The following is a 21,214-nucleotide window of genomic DNA, read 5'->3' as shown; positions in this document are numbered from 1 at the left end:
ATGCTCTGCGTCTCTTTACAAAAAAAAATTCCAACTTTTTTTTGTACAATGTCCTGAGATGCGGTCACATTTTAGATGCAATCAAAATACAAATTGTATGCGTGTATTGTATATGCTGAGTTGACAGGGTTTGTCGACGCTACTGGGTGAGATGATACAGCACAGGCTCTGGCATGCAGATGTCACGTGCAGCTTTTCTATCAGGGCAAGTACTTGTGTGATCGAAAACTGGCTGACTAATGAGGTGAGATTCACCTGACTTTCAACTAGGGGTCGGCACGGTTTGGCTCAAACCACCAAACCGCGGTTTGAACCGAACCAAATCGGTTTGGTTTGGCTCTGTTTGAACTGGTTCGGTTTGGTTTGGGGCTACGAAAACCGACTCGGTTTGGCTCGGACAGGGTGGAACCGGCTCAAACTAGTTTGGTTCAAGCCAACTTAAGAGGTTTGGTTTAGCTTAGTTTGGTTTGGTTTTGGTTTGGTTTGGTTCAGTTGTCGCTGGTTTGGTTTGGATTGCTCAATTTGAAACCAGTTTGAGTCGGTTCAAACCGTGCCGACCCCTACTTTCAACCAGCAGTGGCTGAAAACAAATGTTGCTGCTGCTGATGATCGTAATTTTGTAATGGACTTTGTAATGAGGAATAATAATTATGCCAATGTCACCTAAGAGGATCCTGAGTCTCAAGACTCTTTTCCCAGGAGGGTCCTGCATTGTAATGTTCGGCCAATATGATTAATCAAAGCGCAGAGATACGGGCAATTTCAAACTGAGCGCAAGCTCTATACGAAATCCAGCCGAAACGTTTGGGGAAAGATTATTATAACAATTGAAAGGATGATGGAATTGCAATACACTTCATGTAAAAATCGACCTCAGCTCATTCATACCCAATCCACAATTTTGTGTGCACGCAAAGCCATCTGATTCAGCAAGGCCATTCGTACAAGCAGGCCCAGTCAGTATTAAGACAATACATATGCAGACAATATATCTCCTTCACATATATGTCCCTTCCACATAATACGTACATACGTTACACTTCCCGTCAACCACACGGCCTTCTGTGAGAGCATCGTTTCGGCAGCACTGGTTCAACACAAGCAAGCTCTGGACCCGTTTTGCCATACGGGGTCTCATCAGCAGAGTCAGGATTGATTGGACTGTTGCTGGGAAACTGCCGGATGTTAAGGGCAAGGATCATCTCTTTAAGATAATGGTCCGAGTTTGACGCAAAATAAAATTCTACATAACACAAACAATGTTTTAGCGTCGTGGAGTACACTATATAAGTAACAAAATAAATAAGCAGACAATAAGTAAGCCGTCTATCTGTCAGCATTGATTTGTAACCGTGCTAGTTGTCGTGGAGGAAGGGCAGTGACGTGACATTAAACGTTGCGTTACACTCAGGAAGGTTTCTTCTGAAACTCGCATTGTGTTTTTCCAGCAGCGTCCGTAATGTTGAGTCCTCTATGTGTAGCTTTACCGAAGACTTCCAGGACTGCTTGCAGAAACAGCGAGATCACTGGCAGCGAGTTATCGGTGCAGAAAAAACTACTCTGACGGCGACCCACATTAGACACTAGTAGCTCAGCTATTACGACACAATATACAAAATTGTGGATGCAATTTGACTGGACCTTGCATTGTGCAGTCCATTATCATTCCCGTGCGCTGGAAAAATAAACACAGAGCTCAAGATAAAAATCCATCAACTAAATAAAATACATGCCAGGAGTGAACATTTAATCTGGAATGGTCGCTGGTATTTTAGAAATGCCGCACCTTTCCAGGCTTAAGAACAGGCTGGCGCAAATGTGTTTGCCATGTCAACGTACGGAATGCATCACACGGTGAATTTTTCTTCTTCTTTGTTTTGTTTTTTAACGAGCTTAAATATTTCATCTCGTTATTTAAACCGTGAAAGTGGGAGGTTGGCAGTGGGGTGGGTGGGTGGGGTGTAGATGATGATGATAGATGGAGTCCGCAGAAGGCCAGCTCTATCAAACTCCACCCACATTGGCTCCGTATATGGTCTCTCGCATCTGACTCCGGGAGGAGCCCGGACGGTAGAGGGCACTTGACAGAGGCAAAACAGAAGCGCTGGCGTGGTACAACGCGAACGCGCCGACCCACGCGTGCTTCGCCCGCTCGCCAGACAACCACAGACAACAACCGCCCAGCCCATCCCTGCGTCTCACAACTCCAATGCCGTGATTGAGAACTGGGTGCGCGTCCCACACTCACTGATCGTATGCGGCAGAACTAGAGGCGTCAGTTGTTCTCTCTCTCTCTCTTTAAACCGCGGCCGCGGCGTTTGCGCTCGTAGACCTAAGCGCCAAGGCTCCCCCGTTCAATCCCACGGGCGGATTTCGGAGCGTTTACGCTGAAGGGCGCGGCAGGGCAGATGGGCTCCAGTGAGTCTGCGCTCCTGGAGGGAGGCACCTTGGAGGAGCTGGCCAACGTTCTGGGCAAGCCCACGACTCTCGCGGAGAGCCTGCTGAGTGCCGCGGAGAGTGCCGAGCGCTCCACGGGGGTTCTGTCCATTTCAGAACTCGGCCAACAACTTCATCACCATCATCAGCAGCAGCAACAACAACAGCAGCAGCGGCAGGATGACGAGGAGGAGAGGTGCGTGGGCACGACCAGACGTCCAGGGGGGGACGATCACGGCGACGCCGTGCAGCAGGTGGTGCATCTCATGAAGACGGAGCAACGAGAGGACGACGAGGACGACGCGGACCGAGAGCAGCAGCAGCAGCACCACGACGAATGCGGCGGGGTCCCGAGCTCGTCGTCCATCAGCACCCCGTCCACCTACAGCAACGCCGCCTCCACCTACACGCCCATGTCCAGCAGCACTCAGCTGGCCACGACCTCCAGCCTGCCGGCGATGGTGCGGCCGTGGAAGCTGGCGGAATATGACCACCACCACCAACAACACCAACAGCAGCATGCCCTTCATCAACACCTCCTCCAGCAGCAGCAGCAGCAGCATCACCACCACCGTCAGGAGGACGATCAGGAAGAGACGCAGAGCCAGGAGAACGGGGGCCAGCAGCAGCAGCAGCTGCTCGGGAACCAGGGATTGTCCGGACAGCAAGACGCGGGTGGCCACGATGTGCCCCCGGGCGCTTGCTCGGAGAGGCGCTACAAGAGCGAGCCGCTCTCCGTGTTCGTGCCCGCGGCAGGAGGCTACGGACCCCCCCCGGGGCCCGGCTCCGGGTCTGGCTCGGGACCCGGGCCTGATCCTGGCTCGTTGGGCTCCCCGGACACGTGGTTCCCGCCGCTGATGGTCAACAGGGAGTCACACTACTCCCTCTTCGCCCCGCAGAGGAGCCGCATCGCAGAGGAGTTCTACCACCCGCAGGGCGCGCATCCTTTCCCGGGGCTTGGCCGGTGGGTGGTCTTTCACTTTCGTTAAGTTGCCGTGGGTCGGAGGACGCGCACACGCGCGCGCACTCACGCGCAACGCGCGCGCGCGCAGGTAAATTAGAACAATCGAAGTGGTTTCCAGGATGTCAGACGACGACAACATCAACAACAACAACAATAGCAACAGGCGTGATGTTACCGCAGTCGCTGCGGGGCACCGTGACAAATAGAATCACAACCCAACGCAGTAGTCAACGACACCGTGGTCCTGAACGGAATGTCTATAAGAGTACCGCGTGTAATAGGCTGAGCTTCGTCCATTTGTTCTTTTCATAGCACGAGAGAGAGAGAGATCTTGTGTGTGTTGAGCTTTTGTTAATCTAAGTAAGTGGGCCAGGGGGAAGGACACGTCGTGGCTTGGTCAAGAATGATTACGGATCGCGTCTCGGAGGCGTGACGCCGTGGAGGAGATGGAGCGAATAAAATCAGCACCTTGCGAAAGGGCTGTATCGGAATAATGACGCCGCAGTATCGTTTAGATGTGGCGACGGTTTTTGGGGAAGCCTTTAGTCCAGCAGTGGATTGACCATGGCTGATGATGATGAAGGGACGGGGTTGGGGGGAGATGCCACTGTCGGCGATGACAACCTTGATCCATGACGCACGCGGGACAAGCCACGTGTCATCATCGACTTGCGTAGTAGCTGCATAGACGTGTGTGGGGGAGCGGTGGCGCAGTGGTTAGCGCGCTGCGCCCACGGAGAGAGAGGGCCACGTGAGCGGGCGCGTGATCTCTGAACCGGTCCTCTGGGCCTCCTCCCCGAGAACTGATGCAGCGATCGGCGCTGGGGAGACAAAGGCGGTCGGGCGAGGTGATGACGACATTATCTGCTTATGCGCCCTTTAATAGGAGCTCGCATGCAGAACTCGTTGGCCCAACAGTTTTAAGGCCACACTGGATTCAAAAATAAGTCTTTGTAATTGTACACGGTTGAATAATATAGTTGGGCAAAGGTTCAAAAGAACGATCTACGAGATCGTTTTTGTTAAAACTAGGTGAGGGGTTGTTTATTTAGAGTCAGATACTGACTTTATTTAGACCGAGTTGACAGCTCGTATGGGACCAGGTGAGAGGATTGTTTAGAAGAAAATGAAAACTCATTTGCATGGAGACCTGTGTGCAGTGTCGTTCTTTTGACACTTGCTCCTCATTAAATGGAAACTAATCAGGCAATGTTTTTTCTCTTCATGTAACCTGCCACTGGAATGTTTTTATTTATTGAGGTATAGAATTACATATAAGTGTTGCCGTATTAAATGTGTACAGAATTTCTTTTTTTTAAACTATGAATTACGTAATTTAGTGGATTAAAGTACCGTATCGCGATGAATATTGACCATAAAAATAATGGAACAACCGTTTAATTTCAGGGGGGGGGGGGTGATAATTGCATTTGGAAAATTGTATCGAACAACCAGACCCATATTGCTTTTTTGTTTGGTGACGTTAGCAATCTCGTGAGCGACGCATGAGCTCACCGGTGACTTGACCCAGCCGTAGTTCGGTTCGGCCCCAGTCGGTCGCCCTGGTTATTGCGGCTGGTGTGTTAACCTTGCGAATACGGTGACCTGTGCTGCACGGCGGTGGATGTTAACGTTCCTTTGACGTCATTCGAAAAAAAAGAGGCCGTTACGTGGCTGCGTCATTGGGCCAAAATTTTCCAAACTGTAAACATTGTATTCGCACATTACTCTGTTGCAATTTCACAAAGTACATTGCTCCATCCTGGCAGAATATACCTCTAAAACATTGTGCCTTCGTGACAACCCAGCGCAATGAGAATGGGGCTAATATCAAATGTACTCAATTCTTGTAATTAAAAGTGTGTGACGTTGACTGGGTGGATGGCGTAGGCGAGAGACCATACAGATTCCTGTAATGTCCTGCTCCGATGAGCATTGAGGCATCGCTCATCAGCTTTACAGCCTTTGGAAATTCTGCATTGTCGTGATAGGGGTCAGTTCTCCCATCGGATAGCCACTGTTGACTTTCCTCACAGGGAAACTCATCCTACTGACCTCCGGAGGGAGTCAAGCCCTCAACAGGATTGGAACTCGCAATCTTCCCGTTCGCTCGACCGCTAAGCCACCCGATATGTAAATGTGTCTTATGCACTGTCCTATGATCCCAAAGACCCAGGTACAAATCCCTGCCACGCACAGTATATCAGCTTTCCCTGGCATCCCCTAGGTTGACTAAAATAGCTACCATAAGTACCTGGCATGGCCATCTACACCAGCACGGTCGTGTGCTGGTACTGGCAATGCCACTCTCTCTCTCTCTGGGTCTACGTTAGCCGCGTACGAACAGAGTTTGCCTAAATTGTCCGACTGAGAGTGCGATCTTCGTCTAATTATCTAATGTGTGGAGAGACAGTCTGTTGTTTTGTTTTCAGTGAAACGTATTTCTAGACCATTGGCAAACTTTCTGTATGTAACTCGACCTGTTTTTTACTCTCGTATATATTTTGATCGTAGGTATATACATAGCCGTGGCTGCTGGTTGCTACCTTTTTCTGCGATTATTATTGAATGTAAATTTCGTCATACCCTGGGATGGGTAGCAATTACCACGTCTCACGAAAAGAGAAACGTCAGCGAGGACCATTATGAGGAGAGTGGTTATTGGGAGAGTTGTTCGTGGATGAGAGCCAGTGAAGTGTTTACAGAGAAGGACGCTAAGGCACGCACCGACGTGACACGAGGATTGTACATTCGTTTTGTAATAGTCCAACCAAAATTGGGGTTTGGAGGGTGGACGGAGGAACGGCCCAGCAGTTAACACGCTGCACCCTGAACCCAGACATCCGCGGCCAGTAATATTTCGACTTGCAGAGCCACCTTGACCGTCCCGTACTGACCAACCAGTGTGAGTAGTGTGAGTAAGTGGAGGTCAACCCCCCCCCCCCCCCCCCCATTGCCAACATGGTTAGGGAAGGCCTTCAAGTCATCGTGCTATTGACAGAGGGGCTGGAGCTTAACTATTGGTTGATCAATTGACGTGTGTGTACCAAATGTCGTAGAAAGAAAAGTCAGTGACATTAGGGGTGGCGTTATTAGGAAACAAAACAATCTGATGGTATTCAAGTGAGTTAAGAGTTGAATTTCAGTAACGCGCATTATAACCCAACCGACCCTTCGACTGCCTCCGCGTGCGACGGTGCAATATATATTGTTTCGCCCATGCGGTGTGCGCACACTCAACTCTTTAACGGCACATTTAAATTTCGACAGCAGCACGCGACTTTAACAGTAATACAATAGAAAATACTGTACAGAGCGAAGGCAGTTGCATGTCGTTGTTATTGCGGTTGCTTTGTAAACGGAAGGCCGAGTTGGTGTGGGTGTGTGTGCCCGCATCCGTATCAGCGCGCTCGGAGGACTTCCTCCGCTGTCGCTCTTCCAACTTTGACTGCGATGGGCACCGGCACGAAGCGTGCGCGTGAGCCGGCGGACGCCGAAGCCTCTGCTCGTTGTGCCAATGGCGCAACTTTCTTCCTTCCCCGTCGCTGCGAGATACATTCGCGCACACAAAGTCCGTACGTATTTAGATGCGAGCCATTGCCAAGGGGCTCGTGTTGCAGTCGACCGTAGGGGCCGAGGGGGCATGCGGCGTCCTCAAAAAATGGCGTTTATGTGAAACTTTTATACGGAGCGCAAACATTGCGACAGCCGAGCCGTATCCAGAGCTTTCTGGCAAAGGGGAAACATAACAACACTGGGCAGCGTATGGCACAGAGGCGGGGATGTCAGAACTTTGTGTTCGTACAGAACTCACCCCCCCCACCCACCACCCTCGCTTATCTCGAAATCCAGTGGGGAACTTTTGTGGAGCACGTGAAAAGCGTGGGCATTTTTAAGGGGGCACTGGCGTTCGACCAGGACCGTGCATGCGTACACGCACACGTCCGCAGCTTTTCGTTAAAACGACGCGCAGACAACGTTGTGCAAAGGGCACTCTCGGCCTTTGTGCATTGAGCACTAACCGTCGGCAGTTCCTGAAGAACTGCATCGTGGCCCTCTTGCCTCGGGGTCACCATCGAAATTAGTTTGAGTAAATGCGACCGACTGACATTCAGCGGCAAGACCGAGTGGCTCATCAGTACGGTAGGGTCACCAGTGCTCACTGCTGCAAAGTCTCTGCCTCTGGGGACCATAGATGCAGAGTCTCTACTTTCGACACGAGGCTGAGTATGCATTAGAAAGCGAATCATTCCAAGACAAATATCCTCGATGGCTTCCTACCAGTAACACCAGACTATGGAATTTGCAGCTTTGCCTTTCGTAATAATATGAAAAGACTGGAATTAGTTTGATTTAAAATTTCTTTGATCCTGGAAAGAGAGAACTAGAATAACTGGAATACGTTCATGAGTGCTACCTGGGTGCAGTGCTCCGTTTAATCATGTTTCTTTTTAATTATATTGACGCTTTGGGGACTTGCTATATGTTTGTCTGGGGCACCATACAAAGAAATACGCGACGATGATGACAATCAATTCACCGAGCCACTGGTCCAACCTGTTCCGCCACTTTACTTCATTCTACCGACCTTACCGACCATTGTTGTGAAGTATAATTCATATAACAACCCCATCTGACATGCCACTGCTCCGGAGGCCCTCATCCAGTGGGCCTGCCCATGCCTTGTCGAGTGAACCCGAGAGGATATTTTCTCCGCTCGTCCACGTTGAGCCAGGCGCATTCCATCCAGCAGTATTGAATGATTACCTTCTACTTGCCTGTAACTCACGCCGGTTGCGGGCAGCGGTGACGTGCAACCGTACGTCCTCCGCCTTTCGCAGGAGGCCGTGAGAGCACATTGGGAAGCACATTGGGAAGCCGATTCTACGAGAGATGCATAAACACCATAAACGTAATTCGATGAGCGGATAACAGTCAGCGGTGACGGGCAAAACATTTGCATGTATCAAGTACACACCTGCATGCAGCAATATTCCGTATTCAACTCATCCAATAATTGTGTAAGAAAAACCCAGCATTCGCTTGGGCAATTTTGTAAACAAATAGAGCCCTGTGTGTTTGGGGAGGTAATTCCGCGTAATGTGAGCCGTCTTTCAGAGGAGGTGCTGGGCTAGCTTTCCGAGCCTGGCAGACGTGAGCTACCACGCACGCGAGTGTGTCTGCAGTAACATGTTAAAATGCTCTCTCCACCATTAAAATATCCCCGGAGAGGGCTACCGAGTGGCGGTTGGTGTCTTCCCGAGATTAACTGCTCGCAAAAACGTTGCGAATCCCCAAGGGTGCAGTAGCAGATGAGTCCTGCACTGTGAACTAATGTTTGTCTTGTGTACAATGATATTAATTGTTACTGCTCAGCATGTGCGCGTAATTCACATGCTGATGTGGGGGTCAGTGGTTAGCGCACTGCACCATGAACACAGCGAACATAAGTTTGATCCCGGTCACGGCTAACATCAATGGTGAGTCATGTCGGAACAATTCCTGGCTCTCTCCCCCGCCTCACCAACCCACAGTGTCCATTGTGGTAAAGTATGGTAACAAAAAATCCCTGCCTGACATGGTTTGGGAAAGACTTCATCCAATAATGGATTGACAAAAGTATGTCAATTAATATTAGTCAATTTAGCTTTTGTGGCGTGGGAAGAAGTGGTGCAATGGCTAACTCGCTGTTCTACAAACCCGGTTATCCTGAGTTCAGTTCCTGGCCATGGCTAACATCGGTGGAGCGTGACATCAGAATCGGACCAGAGTGGTGAAGTATGGTCAAACAATCCCCATGACTGGCCCGATGTCGGGAGGCCTTCATCCAGTAGTAGATTTGACAAAGTCCTGTCAATGATTGTTATTATGCTAAAGCCAATGGTGCAAAATGAATATATTTCATCGTCTGTCCGAGATACCATTCTCCACTATTCCTTACGGTGGTTTAAAAACGTAACATGCATTTTTTTCAGCGTGCACTTTGAATGGACCCTGACGTTCCAATTATCTTCTATGGACTTGATAAATGAACTAGCCTCCCCAAACGGTTAAACAAGCTCTTAATTGAAAGCCACTAATCCATATTTTCCTTATTTCACCAATGAACTCTTGCTTATTTAGCACAGCAGGCCACCGTGACATTAATTATACTTGCAGGGAGTTGAAACATTTTCCTTTCAGACGATGTTTTTCTCTGCGGAGGAATGGCAGGCAAAGGAAATTGATTTCACATTCCAGTGAGTGGAGTGCACTAATGTCGTGTGGAATCGAGTCTTATCCGTCTTCGAGTCGTCATTGCTGACATTGCAGCAACCGTTGGCGTCGTTTCCAGCCTCACGCGGTTGTCTGCCGCACTTGCCATGGATGGACCACTTTATAAGCTTGGTTTTTCTGTCATCGTCACAGTGGGTTTCATCGTTCACAGAACGATAACTACGAATCTAAAATTGTAGTAACAAAAAACTGAAGAAAACCACCCAAATATATATTTTTATTTCGCATATTGATTTCCTGCGGTTATTAAAGTTATGAAGCAACACCACAATTTGATCACTCCACGAATCACCTAAACTTGGGGAGTCAATATTCACTTCAAGAATAAATTATGTGGTGGATATCACGGTGCCACGCAGAATCCCTAGAAGCGGCTGGGACCGTGTGAATTAACAACGCACGACGGCGGACACGAATCACAGACGCGCGACCTGGCGTCGCACGTGTTGCGAGCGCAAGAATCGAATTGAATCGATGCACAACCACATACATATCATGAATAATTTAGAATTCACATCCCCCTCAGTTAAAACCCAACGCCTCTCCGACGCCGTGGCGGTCATTGGGTTTATTTGCCCACACTTCACCACGCTGTTTAGCGTGCATTGGTGAAAGTGGAGGGTAGGATGGCGTTGGAGTGAGGGGGCAACGGGCAGGAACAATTGGGCCATCATTCGACACTGATGTTAGCCGGGAAGTCGAAGTCTGGTTGGCGAGTTTGTATCGCAGTGCGTTCACCGCTGCGACGGCGTCCCCCCCCCCCGCCCCCCCCGGATTCATCGTCTCCCACATATTGTTATTATTTAAGCAATTACATATTTGTTTATTCTACCATATCTTCTTGGTTCTTTCGTCATTTCAGACGCTGTCCTTCCGACATCCCTGTTCTTCACCTGAGGACGGCTGCTTGCGTTGTCGCCTAAATGTCGTGAGAATTGTATTTTATTATGTTTTTTTCCCTTCCACGTGACTTTACCGAAAGAACCAAGAAGATGAATCCCGGCAGTCACGAAAGCTTTACATCAAAATTTATTCTACCATATTTAACCCAAGCTATGGTACTAACATCGATATGGCAAGCATGCCAATAAATACGTCTTTGTGTTTTACATTCTGTTGGAGGGTGGCGGTGCTCGTCAGCCGCTTGGCTACAAATAGCAATGCACACGCAAAGTACCGTATTTTAGATATTCTTTTTGTCGATTGACTCGACAAAAGCTATGACAAGAACCGTTGCAAATGCATTTCGGTGGGTTTAAGTATTCTCGCCATCGATTTTCAGTGGCATTAGCTTCATCAGCAGCGTACGATGAATACATCTTTGGCTATAGCTCGGTCTCGGGCACTGTAACGAGTCCTTGTCTGTCGGCGGAGGCGACTTCGATCAATAGGAGCTCCCCCGATGCTACCGAGTGCAACGATGCTTTCGTGATCCGCGCGGCACTACCGTGGCGAAAACGAGATGAAGCGCAGATGCCTCGTTGAACTTTTGTTGACGCCTCGCGCGGTTCGATTGGATCCCCGTGGCTGCTCGCAATGGCTCTGGCAGAAGGGAACATCCAACGGATTACAGCAATCATATTTTCAAAGATATCGCCCCGTGCTCAACACAGTGAAAAGACTTTCTGAATAGAGGTCAAATACATAATTTGGATTTTTTGTGTAAAGATCGAAACTATTTTAAAGGATCTTTTGTCTAAAAATCAGACACGTATGATGTGCCGCTACAATGTGCCTTGATACAATTCTCGTGAGAGCAGCTACCTACAAACCCGCACTGGTCACATCTATTGAAGTTTTTTTTTGGCCCTCAGGATATTCCATTTGGAAATGCGGTGTTAAGCTTTGACCGTGTTCACAGGATCCAACGTCACTTTATCCATCTTGTGCTGCGCCCGCTGACAGTACATCACATTGATGCGGAGGCTGGGGGTGGAGATATCTGCTCAAAGTTCATTGTTGGTTCATGATTGCGGCTGTTGAATGTTGGCTGCAGCTCTCCAGGCCCTGCCGTGGCCTTTTGAAATGATGGACATTGGCACGGGATCAGATGTTTATTATAGCGGCAAGTCAACACTTTTTCACCTGCAGGAAGCTGCCAGAAAGACGTGCCACATGAAATTCAAATTCTCACTCGAGTCTCGGAACCGTTTTGTCTTGCCCGACGTGTTTGTGAAAAGTAGGACCTCGTATACATTCTTGCATGGGATGAGGTTTTTATTTTTCGGGTGCGTCACCGCACGAGCGGGCAATTCCACGGCAACGAAATTACAGCACGGGCGGCAAAAACTTCGCCATCGCAAAATGTAATTTGTGAGCTTCATTTGCACTTTAACGGCCCTCTAATTACTCTTACACAGCACGCCGGCGCAGTGCATAAACGAACGCATGTCACCGGCGTGACAGACGTCCCCGTCTAATTCCGTTACTGCGGCATTGCCCCACACAGATCTCTTGTCGTGTCGTCAGCCTGTGGCCTCTCCCCACAAAATGAATCGAGCCCTTCCCCTCCCTCCCTGCGTTGTTCTTGTCCACGCATGGCCTCTGAATGATGTGATCCCATCTCTTCCGCCCGCCTTCCTCAGCTGCTCTCGCTTCTCGTGCCTTCTCTCGCTCTTCTCTCCGTAGTTCATTTTGTATGTCGCTGTCCCGCAGCTAATTGTCTCTCGTCCCTCCCCACGGCTTGGTCTCATGACATCGCCCGAGCCACCCACCCCCCCCCCTTGATTTTTGACCCTTATTTCTTCGTTCACACTGAGAGACTTTAAACATATAGGATATCTACTGACCGCGGATGTTTACTGTAAACAGCTAAGAGTGAATCAACAGCCCTGGTGGGCTACGGGCGCAGTGAAAGTGGAGAGTTTGAGCCACTTGGTTCGACAAGAGATAAGAATTGAAAATACAATGAGCTCAACAAAAATTCCAATCTCGTAACGAGACCATAAGACACGTCACGATGCATCTACGCATCGTTTAAGGGGCCGTCCATAAATGACGTCACGCACCTAGGGCGGGGGGGGGTCAGACATTTGTGACGATGCGTGACGAGGGGGGGGGGGTTGAGAAATGTGACGTCACATCAAAATGCGCAACTTTAAAATAAATAGACAACACGTTCTACTTAATTAAATAGACTTTTTAATAAATGTTTTCTCCTACAGCATCAGAGTGCAGCGCCACATTAAATACGCACTACAATGACAATAGTTTAAAGCGATTTGAAGCATGTTTTATTTTTGGGGGAGGGGGGGGCAGAGCTTTGTGACGTCATATTGGAGGGGGGGGTCTGACTTTTTGTGACGCCGTGTGACGAGGGGGGGGGTGGTCAAAAATCGCGTGACGTCATTTATGGACGGCCCCTAAATTGATCATATCACTCATGATACGTGTATCGAATCATCACGATTGCTGGAATCCCCTATTTAGAACGTATGCGAATGACATGCCAATGCTGCACACCGGACGAGGAGTGGAAGGATAGCAGTGAGATGGGGAGACAGCACGAGGCGACGACGATGCACCGCACACAAGAGGAACGAGTGGGAAACGCAGCGCCAACTCAACGTTGCACACCGGACAGATACAGCGCACAGGATGCACAGGCGGCCCACGGGAGAAACTAAATGAACGAGACCGTGCGGATGGAAAACGCAAATACAGACAACAACACAGACAACAACACAAGCACAGACAACAACACAGACAACAACACAACACAGACAATAACACAACACAAACAACACAACACATACAACAACACAACACAGAGAACAACACAACACAGAGAACAACACAAACACAGACAACAACACAACACAAACACAGACAACAACACAAACACAGACAACAACACAAACACAGACAACAACACAAGCACAGACAACAACACAAGCACAGACAACAACACAAGCACAGACAACAACACAAACACAGAGAACAACACAAGCACAGACAACAACACAAACACAGACAACAACACAAACACAGAGAACAACACAAGCACAGACAACAACACAAGCACAGACAACAACACAAACACAGACAACAACACAAGCACAGACAACAACACAAACACAGACAACAACACAAGCACAGACAACAACACAAGCACAGACAACAACACAAACACAGAGAACAACACAAGCACAGACAACAACACAAACACAGACAACAACACAAACACAGAGAACAACACAAGCACAGACAACAACACAAGCACAGACAACAACACAAGCACAGACAACAACACAAACACAGACAACAACACAAGCACAGACAACAACACAAGCACAGAGAACAACACAAGCACAGACAACAACACAAGCACAGACAACAACACAAACACAGACAACAACACAAGCACAGACAACAACACAAGCACAGACAACAACACAAGCACAGACAACAACACAAACACAGACAACAACACAAACACAGACAACAACACAAGCACAGACAACAACACAAACACAGAGAACAACACAAGCACAGACAACACAAGCACAGACAACACAACACAAGCACAGACAACAACACAACACAGACAACACAACACAAGCACAGACAACACAACACAACACAAGCACAGACAACAACACAAGCACAGACAACAACACAAGCACAGACAACAACACAAGCACAGAAACCAACACAACACAGACAACACAACACAAGCACAGACAACACAACACAGACAACACAACACAAGCACAGACAACACAAGCACAGACAACAACACAAGCACAGACAACAACACAAACACAGACAACACAACACAGACAACAACACAAGCACAGACAACAACACAAACACAGACAACAACACAAACACAGACAACAACACAAGCACAGACAACACAACGCAGACAACACAACACAAGCACAGACAACACAAGCACAGACAACAACACAAGCACAGACAACAACACAAGCACAGACAACAACACAAACACAGACAACACAACACAACACAGACAACAACACAAGCACAGACAACAACACAAACACAGACAACAACACAAACACAGACAACAACACAAGCACAGACAACAACACAAGCACAGACAACAACACAAGCACAGACAACAACACAACACAGACAACACAACACAAGCACAGACAACACAACACAGACAACACAACACAAGCACAGACAACACAACACAGACAACAACACAAGCACAGACAACAACACAAACACAGACAACAACACAAACACAGACAACAACACAAGCACAGACAACACAACGCAGACAACACAACACAAGCACAGACAACACAAGCACAGACAACAACACAAGCACAGACAACAACACAAGCACAGACAACAACACAAACACAGACAACACAACACAAGCACAGACAACAACACAAGCACAGACAACAACACAAGCACAGACAACAACACAAACACAGACAACAACACAAGCACAGACAACAACACAAGCACAGAGAACAACACAAGCACAGACAACAACACAAGCACAGACAACAACACAAACACAGACAACAACACAAGCACAGACAACAACACAAGCACAGACAACAACACAAGCACAGACAACAACACAAACACAGACAACAACACAAACACAGACAACAACACAAGCACAGACAACAACACAAACACAGAGAACAACACAAGCACAGACAACACAAGCACAGACAACACAACACAAGCACAGACAACAACACAACACAGACAACACAACACAAGCACAGACAACACAACACAACACAAGCACAGACAACAACACAAGCACAGACAACAACACAAGCACAGACAACAACACAAGCACAGAAACCAACACAACACAGACAACACAACACAAGCACAGACAACACAACACAGACAACACAACACAAGCACAGACAACACAAGCACAGACAACAACACAAGCACAGACAACAACACAAACACAGACAACACAACACAGACAACAACACAAGCACAGACAACACAAACACAGACAACAACACAAACACAGACAACAACACAAGCACAGACAACACAACGCAGACAACACAACACAAGCACAGACAACACAAGCACAGACAACAACACAAGCACAGACAACAACACAAGCACAGACAACAACACAAACACAGACAACACAACACAACACAGACAACAACACAAGCACAGACAACAACACAAACACAGACAACAACACAAACACAGACAACAACACAAGCACAGACAACAACACAAGCACAGACAACAACACAAGCACAGACAACAACACAACACAGACAACACAACACAAGCACAGACAACACAACACAGACAACACAACACAAGCACAGACAACACAAGCACAGACAACAACACAAGCACAGACAACAACACAAACACAGACAACACAACACAGACAACAACACAAGGACAGACAACAACACAAACACAGACAACAACACAAACACAGACAACAACACAAGCACAGACAACACAACACAGACAACACAACACAAGCACAGACAACACAAGCACAGACAACAACACAAGCACAGACAACAACACAAGCACAGACAACAACACAAACACAGACAACACAACACAACACAGACAACAACACAAGCACAGACAACAACACAAACACAGACAACAACACAAACACAGACAACAACACAAGCACAGACAACAACACAAGCACAGAGAACAACACAAACACAGAGAACAACACAAGCACAGACAACACAACACAGACAACACAACACAAGCACAGACAACACAACACAAGCACAGACAACACAACAGTACTGATGGTATTGCAGGAACGAGACAACAACAAAAGGCCCCACGACGCTTCTGAGTGGCAACTGGCGACGCCTTCATCGTGATAATTAATGGCGCGCTTGGGGCGCGAGGTGCTGTTTGTGCATCGCGACATGGCCGGTGACAACGGTGGCGCACCACGATGTGCGTGTACACGCCACGTGTACACACCATGTGTACACGTGGGGTGTTGTGTACACACCACGTCTACACCACCACAATATGTGTGTGTACACACCACGTGTACACACACACATTGTGTGTACACCACAATGTGTGTGTATACACCCACAATGTGTGTGTGTGTACACACCACGATGTGTGTACACACACACATTGTGTGTGCACACCACAATGTGTGTATACACCCACAATGTGTGTGTACACACCACAATGTGGGCACCCACAATGTGTGTGTACACCACCACGATGTGTGTGTACGCACCACAATGTGTGTACTCCCACAATGTGTGTACACCACCACGATGTGCGTGTGGGCACCACAATGTGAACAATTCCTGTACAGTGGAACGCGGAGGTAATTGAATGGGAGGGGTTGGTGGTGGTGGTGCAGCAAGTTGAGCAGCTATCATGGTTCGTGGCCAGGCAGCTTCTGAAAGAAAGAGCCACATCGCTCTAGGGGGGCCTTAGCTGGTAAAAGAAAACAATTCGTCGCCGTAGTTGCAGTGCGGTAACGCGTAGAACACATGCGGGCAGTTCTGCCCCGCGATTTCACCGTTTCAGAATGCCGGCCAATTACCCGGTACAACATGGGCGAGTTGCTCGTTTGTGTCGCACGCAGACGGACAGGCAGGCAGATATGCGGGCGGGCAAGAGAGGCAAGGCAGACAAGTGGCTGATCGCACGAGCCAGTGGCTGAATCTTGCCGTCTAACGTGCGGCAATCCCCGCGGGAAGGGGGGCACCGTGAAGAGCGCGCGCCGGTTTCGCCAAATTTCGGGGCCCTTGAACCTCCAACTGCGCCCCCCGTTGTGTCGCCTGCGCCGTCTGAGTGATCCGAGCAGCGACAAAAAGTCGGTGGCACCGCGGCCGACCACCTCCGCACCACTCCCCAAGTGCTAAGCGTCAAGGATGAAACGGCGGCGATGCGAGCGAAGGTTCTGCGAATCGAGGATTCTGACGCGCGCGTGGCCGGCAGAGTCCGGCCAAAGTGCCCCCTGCAGAGAGGAGGATGGCCTCTCTCTCTCTCTCGAGAGAGAGAGCTGCCTCGAGTGAGAGGGCCTCCTCCTTCTTCCTTTTCTTCCGGCACTCGCTGAGACGCAACTTTTGCGCTCGCCTCTGTGCGGTGCTCGCGTTTCCTCTCGGCTCGTAGAGGGAACAGAAGTGTACACGTGAGACAGAGACATCATTACAAACGGTGCAATTTAGAGTTGGTATGAATGAGACCAAAACAAACACATTGAACCACGACCCTCGAACGTGGCAATCCGTGGACACGGGGAGAGGGTTAAACATGCGAGTTGAGACAGCGAGGGATTGTGGATCCCACAAAGCTTGAGAAGCCGCCTTTCCCGTGGATGTCGAGTGGCCAGACCCTGGTTCACCAGGCCAAGGCCGTACAGGAAGTGTCAACGAAGCTCCATCTGTTCCATTTTTATGGGATCAAGCGCTGCCCCCTTGCACGGTTTTCTACGGCGCGTATGAACAATCGTCAGTTGGCTGAACTAATCTTAATCTATACCCACCTCTCTGTGTTTTAGATTGTGCAGCATGAGGCTGCTGTACAAAACTACTGAGTATGATGAAATCCTGGCATGTATACTAAGCGGGATCAAGCCTGCTTATTACTTGGATTGGAGACTTGCTTTTGATGATCGCCTGTTGCCGGCTTGTGCTGAGTTGGACAGGAGATGGCAGTACAGGAATGGATTTTTGAATCCATCGGTGCGGAAGTTTTCTCCACATACTCGGGTTTCCTCCTACACAAAGCCCAACTCAGAATCGGAAGCGTCTTTTCACAGATGTCCTGTCGGGGCAGGTCAGAACCTTACAACAACGAACAGGACAACAACACGGCAGGAGTGCAAATGTAAAAGGCCAAATGTAATTTTTGACTTAAAACTTTCATGACTGCCGGAATTAATATTATTTGGTTCTTTCGGTAAAGTCACGTAAATAGAATAAAAAAGTGAATAAATAAAAATAAAATAATAAACAAATAAATAGGAAAAAAAACCACGATGTTTCGTTCGCAACACAAGCGGTCGTCATCAGGGGAAAATAAATGCAGGATCCTACCGAGAAAGAGCCTTGAGACTCCACGTTTCCCGGGTAAATGAATAAACAGAGGTATTTATTGGCATTATTATTTAAAACCTTGAGTATATTTACAGGGAGGGGAGAGTGAATGCGAGCACTGTGCCGTTGGGCGGCCTGCATAGAGGAGAGGCAGCAGTGGGCGCTTGTGGTGGCCGTGCTTCTGGAGCTTGGAAATCGACACCTAAAATGTTCATCTTCTTGGTTCTTTCGGTAAAGTCACGTAGAATGGAAATAATAAAGTAATAAAAAATAAAATTCTGTTTTATCTTCTTGGTTCTTTCGGTAAAGTCACGTAGAATGGAAATAATAAAGTAATAAAAATAAAATTAAGTTTTATTTTTATTATTTTATTATTTCCATTTTACGTGACTTTACCGAAAGAACCAAGAAGATGAATCCCTGCAGTCACGAAAGCTTTAAATCGAAACCTGAAATGTTGCGTTCACGTCGTCTGTGGAATAAAACAATCCCGATTTTTAAATTGCGATGTGGACACAATGGCAGACATTGCCCTCGGCGAGAAGTGTTGTGAGCTGTCGCGTTTTCCCTACGAAATTAGTCAAAGCATTTTACGCTGTTGTGCCAGTCTTTATATATACTGACATCCAAAATGCAGACATCACCTTCGGAGGAGGAGGAGGAGTGTCAGTTATTGACACTTTATGACACCTCGCCACGCTCTTCGATCTCGTCGTATTTTTTGAAACGTGAAGTCGATTTTGGGGAGGGTTGCAACGCTGCCTCTGCAAACTGTCTCTGTAACTCTTTCAAGAAAATCCGCAGCTGTACATTTTACAATTGTCTCTTTGTTCTTCATCATTTTACTTTGAGTAAATCTTCTCCATCGTGAAGGCTGAGATGGTAGGGGGAGGAGCCCTTAATTTAATGGTTTAACATTTAAAAGATTGTTTTTTTTGCTTCACATTTGCGTGATTTAAATTGCGCTGTGAGTGTTCTCGCTCTGAAGCATTTCATCATAAGGTCCTGCACTTTTAATTATGAAATTAGAAGCATAACTCTGTGCTCTTACACGGAATATAGTTTTCGTTTTGAATTTAAAAGCTATTAAATGTCTTAACTGTTGTGCTAAAAAAACAACATTAAAACGTTTGTTTTGTTTCTCTTTTGGAATACATTGTTCTTTACATTGCTCATCGTCATCATTGTGATGGTCATCTTAATTTAACATGGCAACATTTAAATTCAAGGTCAACTCGCCAACATATCTCCAGTGTTGGTAAATTCAGTACCGCCTGGTGAGGCTGCATCACACAGGAGAAAGTCAATGGCGGTAGTCCTGTGAATAGACTGCTCCCCACCATAGAAATGTGGAATTTGCCCCATTAACCACTAGCGTACGACTGTCAATGGGGATCGATCTGTGCAATGTTCCACTGCTAATAAGAATAATTTACGTGCAATCTATGAAAAAATATCAACATCATCATCAGCCTTGGGCACAATGTATGCAAATTGTATGCAAATGTTACATTTATGCTAATATAGGGAATACAACTGCATACAGTGGACAGAAACAAAATACAAACAATCCGAATGAAACGGTACAACCTCATACCAAATGGATTTCAGAAACTACTTTTTCATCCGAAATCACGCGAGTTCATCGCACACCGCGAGTGGTGGTGCTGCTGCTGCTTCCCGCTGCTGCGGGAGGGTGACGTTTGTCTTGGCTGGGAGGGAGGGAGTGATTCTCTTTTTAATTTCGGAAGGTGAGCCTGGAAGGACACACTCAACAACCCGTCATGTAACAAAAATAGATATGTTAAGCAGGACATTTTTGCTTGCAAGACAGCGTGCAATTAACACGAACGTGACGTCTTAATAATTAACATTATTTTGGATGAGCGTTATTAATTAGGTATGCTTTCAAATGTTACTTAAATAAGTCCGCGCTGGCAGATGTTTTCAGCGTTCGTCATTGGGGCAAGTCCAGGTTTTGGGAGGGGCCCTGTCGCCCTATTTAAAACTAGTTATAAGAAGAGGTTTTTCCCTTTTTTATGGCTACAAAACAGGTGTTAAGATGTTAAAACACCAAACTGAAACCTTATTGCAAGGAATCATGTCTGCATTAACCACAGGTACTTGTGGTGAAGATACATACCATAAACATGCTCTGACAGTATATGCATTGTCTTTGAAACTGATTGGTCCGCACCAGAGACAGCTTTCTTTAGAGCCTCGTCTCAAACAGTGTTAGACCAGAGGACGCCAAAAGGCGAACAGCACAAAGACAATGCCACCATCAGGAGAATGAGGGCTCGGGGTGAGCAGCTACATCTTGGGACCTCCTTTGCCAGTGTCACAATATAAGAATAGGTTTTCCCCTTTTTTTCTGGCAACAAAACAGATGTTAAGATGTTAAAACACCAAACTTGACACTGGCAGAGGAGGTCCCATGATGTTAAAACTGGTTCTTGGAATAGTTGAGTTGAGATTGCCACGTGAACAAGGTGTTCCTGAA

The 21,214-nt window shown here is 47.6% G+C and overlaps 1 protein-coding gene across 2 annotated transcripts in view; it reads left to right on the top strand.

Moving 5' to 3' along the window:
- Positions 1–2,012: 2,012 nt before the first annotated feature.
- The window catches only part of LOC144937690 (mineralocorticoid receptor-like), a 131,823-nt gene continuing 112,621 nt past the window's right edge, over positions 2,013–21,214 (top strand). For both annotated transcript variants that reach the window (XM_078865108.1, XM_078865109.1), the window contains exon 1: positions 2,013–3,400. In XM_078865108.1, the coding sequence (XP_078721234.1) occupies positions 2,409–3,400 (992 nt within the window). In that variant the 5' untranslated portion in view covers positions 2,013–2,408. The remainder of the gene's footprint in view (positions 3,401–21,214) is intronic.

Source organism: Lampetra fluviatilis, chromosome 19, assembly GCF_964198595.1.
Source record: "Lampetra fluviatilis chromosome 19, kcLamFluv1.1, whole genome shotgun sequence".
NCBI lineage: Eukaryota > Metazoa > Chordata > Hyperoartia > Petromyzontiformes > Petromyzontidae > Lampetra > Lampetra fluviatilis.
Note: the sequence above shows the minus strand (reverse complement) of the source record. Positions and strands in the feature narration are given on the sequence as shown.